Consider the following 14,668-nt stretch of genomic DNA (forward strand, 5'->3'; position numbering starts at 1 on the left):
ATCCCACACACACGAAGTTGATTGTTTTCACCTGTCACAATTTGCACTGCAATTGCATTCTTATTTAAATCCGTCACAAAATCTCTACTTTGGAGAGATTTACTGGTATTTTCATTTTTATGAGATTTTAATTGGCTTTTTTTCTCTCTTTCTCCATTTCGTTTTTTTTATTTTCTCTTTATTCGAAATTTTCTACGGCTTACCTCGATTCACCCACACTCACACATACATACAAATATATTTTCAGGCGACGAGCTCAACAATTAAAAGTTGCCCGTCAAAAAGAAAAGGAATGGCTAAAACTCCAGCGAGCCAAAGGTGTCAATTTATCCACCCTCAACGGTCTGAGTACAACACATCACTTTCGCAATGGCACAACATCCGGCAAAGGTCACATCTCGTTCGAAAACAGTGTCGTTCTGCTGGAGGCTGCCTCGCGCAATGATATGCAAGAAGTTGCCGAATTGCTGGAACATGGCATAACACCGGATGCCGCCAACGAAGACGGTCTGACGGCACTGCATCAATGCTGTATCGACAACAATGTGGAAATGTTGAAACTTTTATTGGAATATGGTGCTAATGTTGATGCACAGGACAGTGATAAATGGACGCCATTGCATGCAGCGGCCACCTGTGGTCATCTGGAATTGGTGCGAATACTTATCGATCATGGTGCTAATCTATTGGCCGTCAATACGGATGGCAACATGCCGTATGATCTGTGTGATGATGAAAATACGCTGGACTATATAGAGGCTGAGATGTCGAAACGAGGTGTTACCCAAGAACTAATCGATGAGACAAGATCGGCAACGGAAAGGCAAATGTTGAAAGATTTGCAAGAGGTGTCGAAAAATGGTGGGGATCTTGAACAGCCCGATGAACAGGGTGCTACGCCGGTAAGTAAATTGTTTATTAATTTTTGTAAATGTTTGTATAACTCTCTCTCTCTTTCTATCCTTCTCTTTTCTCAGTTACACATAGCTGCCGCTAATGGTTATATCAAAGTAGTTGAATTCCTGTTAGAACAACATGTCAATGTTGATGCCGTAGACAAGGATATGTGGTCACCAGTGCATGCGGCAGCCTGTTGGGGCCATGTAAGTATACCTGAAAGGGGTATTTTGTTTTCTGTTATTAAAAATTAATGATCTCTTTGTTTTTTATTATTATCCAGCTTGAAGTATTGGAAATGTTGGCGCAATGCGGTGCTGATTTAAATATCAAAAATAAAGACGATGAAACGCCTTCAGGTAAGTTTGAATTATGTACCACGATCGAGGCTATGCTTAAATTGCTACTAAAAAACAAAAACGTGTCCCGAACGGGTTTATCCCGAAGCATGAGTCAATATTGGTAATTTTTGGTATAAAGATTTTCTACCCAATTAGAACCGAAAATACCAAAAACGTTAAGGGTGGAAATACTTCTCAAAAATAAATCTTAGGTTTTTCGAGGCCAACCTAAGTGTAACTGGGGGCCATCAATCAAAATCAACTTTCGATGAAAATTTATATCATATTCTGAATTTCAAGCACCTAATAATGGTAAAATTCAGAAAAGACTAACAAAACGTTAAAATATCGAATTCTCTTCATTGAGAACCCCACCTAAAATCTTATGAGCAACATTTTGTAGAACATTGCGAGGATGAAAAATCACATCATGAGATAATTAGAGTCCGGGTCAACAGATTAAAGACGAAAAGGACATACAAGGAATCGAGTTAGTAGGAAGAAATGTTCTACAAAGAAATTACTCATTCTATTTACTGAAGAATACAATATCTACAAAAGTCGATATGAAGCTATATATTCAATTATAATAGATTCGCCACAAAAAAAATCATCACGCCATATCTCTCAATTTTTCCTTCTGCGGTTTTCATATTATGTTGGGGAAAAAGAAATCCATTATTTTTATATTAACTATAGGACTTTATTTAACATGCTTCGGAATATCCGAATGGGCCAAATATGCACCGGTTTGTTGTATGATTTGTTGCCATTTTAAGGGTAACTTTATAATGCCTCTCTCATAAAAGTTCTGCTCGCTATTTGCAGACAAATCTAGTAGTCGATTTTCACAACCCTCCCTAGATACCAATTTTTTATCATTAAAGACATTTTGCAATGTCCAACCAAACTCCCGAAGTTTCTGGTGAGTCACAGTAGATGTGTGTGCCTAGCGTTGTCCTGGTGGAACACGACACCTCTCCTGAGGTGGCCCTTTCTGGTAAATTGCTATCTTCAAACGGTACAGTTGTGAACAGTAGAGATCAGAATTTACCGTTTGGCCATATGGAAGCAACTTATTATAAATAATCCCGTTCCAGTCCCATCTAATGCATAGCAGAACCTTCCTGACCGATAGTCCTGGTTTTGCCACCGTTTGAGGTGCTTCACCGCTTGATGACCACGATCGTTTTCGCACAGGGTTATCGTATGTGATCCATTTCTCATCTCCAGTCACCATTCGTTTCTGAAATGGGTCTATCTCATTCCGTTTGGCCAAGGGTTCGGAAATGGAAATTCGATCTGTTAATTGGTGTGGCACCCAAACATTGAGCTTCTTTTTGAATCCAGCTTTATGCAAGTGGTTTAAAAAAGGTCGATTTTTAGCTCCTGGGCGATATTACGACTGCTAATATGCCGGTCAACTCCGATCATTTCCCCTATCGGCATTTTATCGACAACCGGCCTAATGGAATTTTCCAACACCCCAGACCATGACCTCGATTTTTGTCGGCAGATGTACAGTGGTGTTATAACACCGAATCACATTCCATCCGGACTCAACGCCGTTAGCGCTACAAATGGCATTTGCAAAATCGTTTTTTACGAATGAGTGTGGTTCCTTTTCTTTGATCTATTATCTGCTGATTGAAATAACTCGCGAACCTGTTCGAATCTGAAACCGTTACATAACTAAATGTGAACGCTGATCTGTCATCATTCGTTCCAGGGTTCGAGAGTGACTTAAGCGTTGCCCACAATTTACTTGTTCCGATCACAATGTTGCACTGCTTCAGGTAGTCTAGCCACTTTTTCCTTCGTACCTCAAAAGTAAGTTCTCTCCCGCTTAGGACTTCAGGGGTCGTACGACGAAGCCCGTTACGTTCATTGAATAATACAGTCGCCTCTGTAGGAAAGTTTGGCCTTACATCAGTCCAAATGTTGTACTACTTCAAGTGGTCTAGCCATTTTTTTTTCCTTTTATGCTCACATCCTAGCCTGTTGACTACAAGAGTAAGTTCTCTCACTTTTGGGCCTTCAGGAGTCATGTGGCAAAGCTCCTCACGTTCATTGACAAATACCGTCCGCTCTGCTAGGAAGTTTGGTCTTACTTCGGCTATTCGTCCAGCGAGTATATAGCGTGCGGCAGTCGTAGTTACGATTTTCAGGAAATTCCTTTCAACTACCCGAGGATCTGAGAGGATGGGCAATTCTCTGAAGCGGTGATTAAAAACTCACTGAAACCTTGCAAATCAGCTTTCCTATGGCTCAGGAATATACGGAGTTAATATATTATCAGGTGGTCTATAAACGGAGGCGATGATAGGAAGGAAAATACGAGTTGCCAGGTTTCGTCATTAATCGAACCTGGTGTTATTATCGTGATATCTGGCGAGCTGAGGCAATATTCTCATGTTGAGCTATCAATTTGATCGACCAGCGCTGTACTCCGCTGGTCATTACATAGGAAGAAATGCCATAACTCATGATGTGCATTGAAATCCCCATGTGCCAGACGGTTATTATCTTCTAAAAGTGACCTAATATCCGGAAAATACCCTTACCCTTGTGGGGACATCCTCATTCTCTTTGCAAAATGTTGAGCTATCAATTCGTTTCTTGGATCGCAGTGACCATAATATTTCTTCGACTGACAAACTCTACAATTTGGCTGATCTGCTTGCGGGAAACATCGCAGTTAAACTGCAGAAACGATGCATTATCGAGGCATTGAACAGCAATAAAAGCATAAACTACTGTTGTTGAGACTGCGGGGGTGTCTCGGGTGTCGACGACTGTGAGATGCAACATGTCGTAAGATATCTTCTGTATATTGTTTAACCTGGAACAACTTCGAAAATGCACTCATTATCCACATCTATTGCATCTCACCAAGACAGATCTGTGGTGACAGACACTGTTTCTGTCTCTTTAACACGGCACAGACCAAAACTGTTCGAAGCAGGCATTCCGGGTTAATTGCGTTTGTTGTTGAGGTGGAAGCCTGTGGTCGAAGTTGTCCTACGAGTCAATACGGTGCTTTGTAAATTGTGGTTGTGTCTCTTATGCTCTGAGGTTTCATGTAGGACGAAGTACTCCCATTCGTTCTGGTTAAAATATTTCTCGAACCATTCTCCACATCCATTGCATTTCGCCGAATCGTATCTGTGGTGGATGCGGCGCTGTCAGACGCTACAGGATCAAGGTGCGGTGTTTCTCTTATCCCGGTACGAACCCAAACTGTTCGGAGCAGGTATTTCGGGAAACTTGTATTAGTTGTTGATGAGGTAGGCTCGAAGTCGCCCTTCGAGTCAATACAGTGCTTTGTAAAATGTAGATGTGCCTCTTCGGCTCTGTCAGCTCATATACGACGAAGTACTCTCATCAGTATGTTATCCCGGTACAGACCCAAACGAAGGACGAAGTACTCCCATTCGTTCTGGTTAAAATATTTCTCGAACCATTCTCCACATCCATTGCATTTCGCCGAATCGTATCTGTGGTGGATGCGGCGCTGTCAGACGCTACAGGATCAAGGTGCGGTGTTTCTCTTATCCCGGTACGAACCCAAACTGTTCGGAGCAGGTATTTCGGGAAACTTGTATTAGTTGTTGATGAGGTAGGCTCGTAGTCACCCTACGAGTCAATACAGTGTTTTTAAAATGTAGATGTGCCTCTTCGACTCTGCGATGTACGACGAAGTACTCTCATCGGTATGTCTCGAACCATTCTCCACATCCAATGTAGTAGATGCGGTGCTTACAAACACTACATAACCAAGGTGAGGGGTTTCTCTTATCCCGATTAGGTTTCAAAATATATGAGGACAATAAATCTAATAAAATTGTCTGATCTTAAATAGACCTTGCGCCCAGTACTTATCAATTATCATCTCATTAACCTTACAGCAAAAATGTTTAAGAATCTGTTTCTTTATTTCAGATATCTGTGAAGATCCCGAGATACGTGAACGTATCGAACAATTGAAAACGGAACAAGAAAGTAAACGTTTAGCTGAAGCACAACGAAGACGAGTAAGACGATCTCAAAGTAATAATACAAGGTAAATATTAAAACCCCTCTTCCATTGTATATAAAACCTAAATTCACTTTTATTTATTCCGTTTTCAATTTTCTTTCCAGAGCACAATCGGTACGACGCACCTCCTTACGCGACAAAACGCTAACAACCAAAAAAGATGCCGCCGAAGAAACCCGGTTACGTCTACAAGCACAAGATGTTTTTGCTCCTGCCCCCGATAGCACAACAATGGATCCAAATGGTCCGCGTGATCATGTCCTCGACACTGCCGCCGATTGGCTAACAAACACGACGGCAAACAATCAGCAGCAGCATCATCATCATCATTCACACAATGGCAGCAGCAGTAGCGGCAGCATTAACAACAATACCTTAAAAATGAATAACAATCATAGAAATTCCTACGATCCTAGTCTTCAAGATTTAGTAGATTCGACCAGTGCGCCACTAAACACTAATAATTCCATACAATCATCCTCCTCCATGGCCATGGCAATGCATCATCATCATCAGCAACATCCATCACAACATTCCTATCAGCCACGACGACCGCCAGAGGGTCGTGAAAATGATGAATTACAAATGCAAGCATTTAAAACCAATGGTGAACAACAACAGCAACATTCCACAGGTGGTGATACGGGTGGCATCGGTGGCGGTAGCAGTACAACGACCACATCCGCATCGGCAGCTGTTATTGCGGCAACGACAAGACATTCGGGACAAAATGAAGCTGTACAAATACAGTCGAGCAAAGAGGCGGCGAATGGTAAAATAAATGTCCAAGTAACGGTATTAGTTGGTAAGTACACCGTTTGTTTGGATTAGTAATCTAAACTTTAATGTTTGGAAATTTTACAAAGCTAATGTCGAAAGAGAACGATATTAGCCTTTTATTATTATTTTTATTTTATATTATTATATTTCAAATAAAGTACAGTGGGAAATTCATTTAGTGAGGTAGGAACTAGTTCGGTGGAACGGTTTCACTGAGAAGCATTTCTTATTAATCAGTATATTCCAGTTGTTTCTTATAATTCTAAACTGTAATAACCGGAACTACAGGCGCACAAAGTTCGGAACTACAGGCGCACAAAGTTCAAAAATCGGTTTATTGTTATAGTATTACCCAGCAAGCTTTACACACTTTCTCATTAGCTTAAAACAATTGTGGAAGCACCTGGAAAATATATTTTATAAAGCTTTAGCGATATTTTCTGATTATTGAAATCCTGACCACGCATTTTTACTTGATTACTTTTCAATGCAATTGGCTCGTCTTCAAAGATCCACATAGTCGATTGCCGTTTGAAATTTCTAAAATCGACCGAAAGTTAAACTTTGTCGTGGTAATCTGCTGTCAGTTGTCCGAATAAAAAAAAATTGTCATGTTTTTATCTCCTGAGAAAACTACCAAATTACCTACTCAGGACCTTCAACATAAAGAAGTGAGATATGTGAAAATATTCGCCGAAGAAGCCGAAGTACCAATTTAAAGCCACATCGTTATATTATAATACCGGAAAATTGATGTGGAAACAAAGGATTCATATTGAAAATTCTATACAATTTGTTCTTGTTCATAAAAATATGGATCTATATTAAAAATGTTGTACTAAGAGCGTTTTATCCTCGAATCCACTCAAAAAAGTGTCATGTACCAAAAAAGACGAGTGAAAAAGCGTTAAGTTCGGCCGGGCCGAACTTTGGATACCCTCCACCATAGATACACTGACAGGTACTTGAAATAAAAATATAGGGAAAACACCAAAAAGTGGACCTATATCGACATTTCCACATACCGGTTATATAAACCACAATGTAAACTATAAAACAAATTTCAGAAATTTTTAATGGACAATTATTCTCTCAGCTTTATGGATAATGAGGGCATATACACTTTGACACGGTTAAAAGGTTCTAGATCCATGTTTCTTTGGATCAAATTTGTTTCAGAAAATTTCGATTTCATCCAAACTTTGGCCATCTTCCAAACTTAGTTCAAGTTCGAAGATGGGGAACATCGGTCCACTCCTTCTGGTACCTCCCACACAGGGGCTAGGTCTAAAAACGGGTTATAGTTCATTATCGAACCGTACGTTCTAGTTTTTTATCTCGATATCCTTCGCAGGTGAAATGATTACAACAGAGTGTTAGAACCAAACCCAAAACGCGGAAAAAACAGATAATTATATTAATATGAAAAATGGGGTTATATGGGGACTACGCCTAAAAGGGGTTGACTATTAATAATTTTTGTTAGGGAGATTTGTTTCAATATACGGCTACAAAATACCATATTTAAGTGATTTCGGTTGAAAATCGCGCTCAAGAACCTCCAAGTGCCGAAATTTGGGGGTACCTTTATATGGGGGCTAACAGAAAAAATTGACTTATATTTATAATTTTTAGTGGAGATATTTGGTACCCAATAAGAACCCAATATACCAAATTTCAGCGAATTCGGTTGAAAAACGCGCTCAAGAACCCCAAAATACCGAAATTTTGGGGTACCCTTATATGGGGGCTACCAGAAAAAATGGACTTATATTTATAATTTTTAGTGGAGATATTTGGTACCCAATAAGAACCCAATATACCAAATTTCAGCGAATTCGGTTGAAAAAGAACCCCAAAATACCGAAAATTGGGCGTACCCTTATATGGGGGGCTACCAGAAAAAATGGACCTATATTGATAATTTTTTGTGGAGTGATTTGGAAACTATTTAGAACTCAAAGTATTAAATTACAGCCAATTTGGTGGAAAAATACGACCAAAACCCCCAAAATACTGAAAATTAGGAAGTACCGTTATATGGGGGCTACCAGAAAAAGTGGACCTATATTTATAATTTTTTGTGGCGACATTTAGTACCCAATAAGAACCCAATGTATCAAATTTCAGCGAATTCGGTTGAAAAACGCGCTCAAGAACGCAAAATTCCGAAAATTTGGGGGTACCCTTATATGGGAGCTATGCCTAATCTTCGAACTTGACCTGCCTGCAGACAAAAGACAACCCTATTTCAGCACCCTATCTAAATTCCTTCGGAAGATAGCGTGATTACAACAGACGGACGGACGGACATGGCTAGATCGTCTTAGAATTTTACCTTGATCAAGAATATATATACTTTATAGGGTCGGAAATGAATATTTCGGTGAGTTACAAACGGAATGACAAAATTAATATACCCTCCATACTATGTTGGAGGGTATAAAAAAAACAGGAGGGAAAGTTTAAAACTGGGACGGGCCGACTATACGTTGAATTGAATGCCAATCATTGTTATGAAATCGAAAAAATTATGTTTGGAAGCTATATGTAAGTCTGAACATATTTGGCGAACCGTGGCATCCACAAAATCCAATGAACGTTATTCTAGGTTCAATATGGCACGTTGTGCACTAATTCGTCCTATTCGAAAAAAAAACATTAGTTATTTGGTACAACATAGAGATTAAATAGGATGAAAATATATATGGAAGCTATATCTAAACTTGAACCGATTTTAATCAAATACGCTTTGCACTATACGCTTCTCGGTGCACCATTTGGATAAAATCGGATAAAAATATATATGGGAGCAATATCTACATCTGAACCGATTTCAAGAACAAAATAACGTGCAAATAGAACAGTGTCCTTTGTCCACCATTTATATAAAATGGAACTAAATTATATATGCGAGCTATGTTTAAATCCGAACCGATTTAAAACTTAACAACAATTGTTCTAGACTAAATTCTATACGCGCTGCTAAATTTCCTGAATATGGAACAAACATAGGCTCTTTGGAGCATAATTTGCATAAAATCGGACAAAAATATATATGGGAGCTATATCTAAATCGGAATCTATTTAACAAAACGGCACGGACGTCAACTTGTAGTAATTTCAATACGCCATGCAAAATTATGTTTCAATTGGACAAATATTGGCAGAATGGTCCTCAGCTTACATAAAATCGGATGAAACTATATATGGAAGCTATATTTAAATCTGAAACGATTTCAAGAAAACTTCGCGTACATTAATCTGGACTTAATTCAGCACGCAGTGCAAATTTTGTCTCAATCGGACAATACTTGGCAGTTTGGTACATAAAATCGGACGAAACTATATATGTGGGAGCTATAACTAAATCTGAACCGATGTTCCCCAATTTCAATAGGATTCGTCCTTGGGTCAAATAAGGTAACTTATTTCATCTAAATCGGAATTTCGTCTAAACTGGATCATGCTTAAATCAACTCAGAAAGTGATTCTATGCATATTCTCAAAAGGAACCATGAGTCTATCTCGATTCCTTTTGTCTGTTACAAACATACCCTATACGACAGAGTGGTTAAGTGTATAACAAAAACGCCGTAGAACTCTTTTATGGGGGCTTTGTAAAAAAACATGGAGGTATCTCGATTCCTTTTGTCTGTTACAAACATACCCTATACGACAGAGTGGTTAAGTGTATAACAAAAACGCCGTAGAACTCTTTTATGGGGGCTTTGTAAAAAAACATGGAGGTATATTGAACATTTGCCAGAACTGACATTTAATTAAAATTTTGCCGGAACTGACCTGTATTAAAAATTGTCACACATATTTTTTCAAACCTTTTCCAAAATAGAGGAACAACAAATTACAGCACCGGTAAAATGAGCTTCACCAATACGTGGACCATTTTTATACCCTCCACCATAGTATGGAGGGTATAAAAATGAGATCGGCATTTTCGGGTTCTTAAGTGCGTTTTGCATTTTTCGACCGGATTTCCTGTAATTCAGTAGTTTGAGTTCTTATTGGGTATCAAATCTCTCTACTAAAAATAAAAATAAATATAGGTCAATTTTTTCGGGTAGCCCCCATATAAGGGTGCCCAATATTTTCGATATTTTGGGGTTCTTTAACGCGTTTTTCAACCGAATCTGCTGAAATTAAGTGTATTGGGTTCTTTTTGGGTACCAAATTTTTCCACAAAAAATTATAAATATAGGTCCACTTTTTCTGGTAGCACTCATATAACGGTAATCTCCCTCACAAAAATTTTTAATATTCGTCCCCATATAACCCCTTTTTTATTAAAATAGCTGATTTGTTCCGTGTGTAGGGATTGTCCCCGTATAGCCGTATTCCACCAAAGTATGGGGGATAGTCGGTACTCGAAATTGTCTGTTTATACCCTACAAAGTATGGAATTCTAAGACGATTTAAACATCTGTTGTAATCGTTTCGCCTTCTAGGGTATCATGATGAAAAGTCGAACCTGACAATAATGAAACACATCGACCACCATTTAGGCATCTCCCCCATATAATGATACCTCCTGAAGAATTGAGATGCAAAACTAAAATATTGAGTTTCAAATTGACATATATCGGTTATAATTAGGCCCATATAATGATAACCCCAAACATTTCCTACTTTAGGTATAGCCTCATATAACTTTTCAATTTAAATTGCAGTAGTTTGAGGATTGTATACTCTACCATGCGTTATCAGTATCAGACCATGTATTGAGGTTTTCAGATTTAGGAAAAATTCCCATTAAATATTACTGAAATTTGTGTTCGGTGTACATAATGGTCTACATAAATCGGTTTGTAGAATTATCGGTATAGGTCCACTTTTTTGTATGTTCCCTATATTTCATTGCAAAAAGTCCGAACTTAACACTTTTTGCAATTGTTTATATTAAAATAGTTATCTGATTTGTTCCGCGTTTTGGGGTTATACCCATAGTAGGGGGACAATTAGTCATCTGTTGCAATCATTCAACCTTCGGACGATATCGAGATAAAAAACTAGAACGTCAGGTTCGAGAATGAACTATATCGGCATGCATTTAGGCCTTGTCCCAATATAACGATATAAGGCGGTTAGGGTGTTGAAAATACATACAAATGGCTGGACCATTATATGATCGACTGATTTTTTAAGATCGATTGTTTTTTATAACCTAACGAGAACCAAAAACCATATTTAACGATTTGTAAAAAAAATATTTAACATTTTTTTTGTTTTGTTTGTATTTTTTTAAATTTTGTATGTAATTAGTAAATTAAAAAAATGAAATTCCACAAAAATATTTAAATTTTTGTATTTAAAATTTATTATAGAGATTTTTAGTTTTTACAGAAAACACCAATGACTTATTATAAAACATCTATAAAACATCCTCCCACTGTACTTTATTATCACATTTAAATTTATAATAAATTCTCATTTCCTAATTCTGCGCAACAATCCTTTGTTTAATAAATCGCTTTATAATAGAAACATTATCATAACCTAACATAATTATGGTCTGTCTTATCATTGTTTTTGTTTTCTTTGTTTCATTTCCGTTTTCGTTTCAATTTTTTGTCCCTGTTTTGCGTTCTGCAATGTCCGGTCCTGTTGCCTTGGCCAACTCATTATTATCGCATTACCAACGACAACAACAACAAAACATTATCATCATTCCCAATCCAAACCCGAAAAAAATTCATCACACAAAATGCCAAACACTAATTCATTATGCAAAAAATCTGCACTGTCTTGTATTGCAATGCTGTTTTGCGGACACAATGAATATTTGGTTGGTAACCACCATCATTGTTCACGCCATGCCGGTACTCCACGCCACATAACATCCGATTGGACTGTGATTTGTGTTGTTCTTCAACAAATGGACACATATTTTGTATGCTTTTTCTTGAATGCTTGCGTGCGTATGTGTGTGTGTGCGTGAATTTTCTTTTTGCTTGTTAGCAGACACATCCTCCAACCATCTACAACAGCAACAACTACATCAACATCATCATAATCAGCAAAACCAACAACAACAACATCTACAAATGCATATTCATGGTCATGGCCTTCATAATTTGTCGTCCAACACAACAGCACAACAGCAACTGCTTCAATCAATGGATCCTTCTGCTGCCTCCATGTCCACATCCATCTCCTCCTCCTCTAATCCTCAATATTTGGCAAATGCAACAACATTGGCTAATTTGAAAAAGCAACGTTCTCTGTCGCGTTCTAGCGTTTTCAATAATTGTGAAAATGGTTCTGTTTTAGGAGCCGCCAACACGACAACAACCACACATAATCCCAACAATAACAACAATAATAATAATCACAACAACAATCATCTGCTAGATCATCATCAGCATCAGGTGAATACCCAACAACCGATGTCCAACAATGGTCTACAGCATCCAGCCCTAATGGATTACAATGGCTTAATGCATCACCACGATCCATCATCTGTATCGGGTGCCGGGGTGGGAACTGGAACAGCGGGGACTTCGTCAACAAGTGGCAGTAGTGGTGGTGGTGTAAATAAATTTAGTGGTATTACTGGTGATGTAGTAAGTGACAGTACCAGTTCCAAGAAATGCTGTACAATAATGTAAATTTAGAGAAAGTCAACAATAGCCAAGTACCCATACATACACACACAGACACACTCTCACACCGTAACGACCAGACCAGAATGCCCTCCGCCGCCAACACACAACTACAAGGTAAGAAGAATAAGAAAAAAAAAATATTGAAATATTTTGTTCTTTTCTTTTAGGGGGAAAATAGTTGGCATCTTAAAAAGGGGCGGGCAAAGGAAAAAATATTTGAACTTGAAAACAGGAAGAAAGAAATAATAGAAAAAAATTTAAAAGATTTTTTTTAATATTTAAAGGAATAGTAAAGAATAAATTCCTTAAAAATGTAAGAAATCTAATTTTTTATACCCTCCACCATAGTATGGAGGGTGTTTTTCCGTTTGTAACGCATCGAAATAATCATTTCCGACCCTATAAAGTATATATATTCTTGATCAGCGTTCTAAGACGATGTAATCACTCTAGCGTCTAAACGAATTGAGATAGATCGCCAATATTTTGCATACAGTCGTCCTTTGTCTGCAGGCAGGTCAAGTTCGGGCTATATCGGCCCACATTTAGACATAGCTCCCATATAAGGGTACCCCCCAATTTTCGGTGTTTTAGGGTTCTTGAGTGCGTTTTTCAACTGAATTCGCTGAAATTTGGTACATTGAGTTGTTATTGGGTAGCAAATCTCTCCACTAAAAATTATAAATATGGGTCCATATTTTCGGATAGCCCCCATATAAGGGTACCCCTAATTTTGCGGTATTTTGTGTGGTTTGATCGCATTTTTTGACCGAACTCGCTGAAATTCAGTATTTTGAGTTCTTATTGGGTACCAAATCTCTCCACCAAAAATTATAAATATAGGTCAATTTTTTCGGGTAGCCCCCATATAAGGGTACCCCACAATTTTCGGTATTTTAGGGTTCTTGAGCGCGGCTTTCAACCGAATTCGCTGAATTTTGGTACATTGGGTTCTTATTGGGTACTAAATTTCTCCACTAAAAATTATAAATATTGGCCCACTTTTTCTGGTAGCCCCCACATAAGGGTACCTCACAATTTCCAGTTTTTGGGGGATTTTGAACGGATTTTTCCACCGAATTGGCTGTAATTTAGTAATTTGAGTTCTTATTGAGTAGCAAATCTCTCCACAAAAATTATAAATATAGGTCAATTTTTTCGGGTAGACCCCATATAAGGGTACCCCCAATTTTCGATATTTTGAGGTTCTTAAGCGCGTTTTTCAACCGAATTCGCTGAAATTTGGTATCTTGTAGTTGTATATGGTAACAAATCTTCCCACCAAAAATTATTAATATTCACCCCTTTTTAGGGGTAGTCTCTATATAACCCCCTTTTTTATATTAAAATAGTTATCTGATTTGTTCCGTGTGTTGGGATTGGGTAGTCGTTACGTGGAATAGTCAATTTCTACCCCACAAAAACGTTTTAGGCATCTGTTGTAAGCATTCCGCCTTCTAAAGATATTGTGATAAAAAAACTCAAACATGACAATAATGAAATATATCGGCAGGCATTTAGGCATCTCCTCAATATGGTGATACCTCTGAAGGAAGGAATTGAGATAAACAATTAAAATATTGGGTTCAAAATAGGCATATACCGGCCGGTGGAGGGTATCCAAAGTTCGGCCCGGCCGAACTTAACGCTTTTTCACTTGTTTTTTTTTTTAAATTTTGTTTAATATTTAAAGGAATAGATAAAGAATAAATTCCATAAAAATTTAAGAAAATAAAACTTTTTTTTTAAATTTCCCAAAAAATATACGTGCCTAAAAATATACTTCACTCATCTTAATTTCATTGACCAAATTTTCAAATTTATTTTTCATAAACCCTAATCAAGCAATAATAACTCGAAGACATAGCCATAGCATTTTTTTATTTATTTGTTTGCTTTTGTCTAACTTTTTGGCATAAAGAAGCAAAAACGTGTTCAAATATTGGGTCAAGCAAGTGTCCACAAATCTTCTCTCTCACACACACACA

At 37.8% G+C, this 14,668-nt stretch overlaps 1 protein-coding gene across 1 annotated transcript; it reads left to right on the top strand.

The window, feature by feature from the left end:
* Positions 1-247: 247 nt before the first annotated feature.
* Positions 248-12,694, top strand: LOC133322612 (protein phosphatase 1 regulatory subunit 12A-like; the record flags this gene model as incomplete). The annotated part of the gene is made up of 6 exons (XM_061531582.1): positions 248-902; positions 978-1,103; positions 1,181-1,256; positions 5,181-5,301; positions 5,382-6,082; positions 12,037-12,694. Coding segments are annotated over 6 exons (2,326 nt in total), but the record flags the coding sequence as incomplete, so codon positions are not given.
* Positions 12,695-14,668: the final 1,974 nt, after the last annotated feature.

The sequence above is a fragment of the Musca vetustissima genome, unplaced genomic scaffold, assembly GCF_032173495.1.
Source record: "Musca vetustissima isolate MV318-11 ecotype Yass unplaced genomic scaffold, APGP_CSIRO_Mvet_v1 utg37395, whole genome shotgun sequence".
Lineage (NCBI taxonomy): Eukaryota > Metazoa > Arthropoda > Insecta > Diptera > Muscidae > Musca > Musca vetustissima.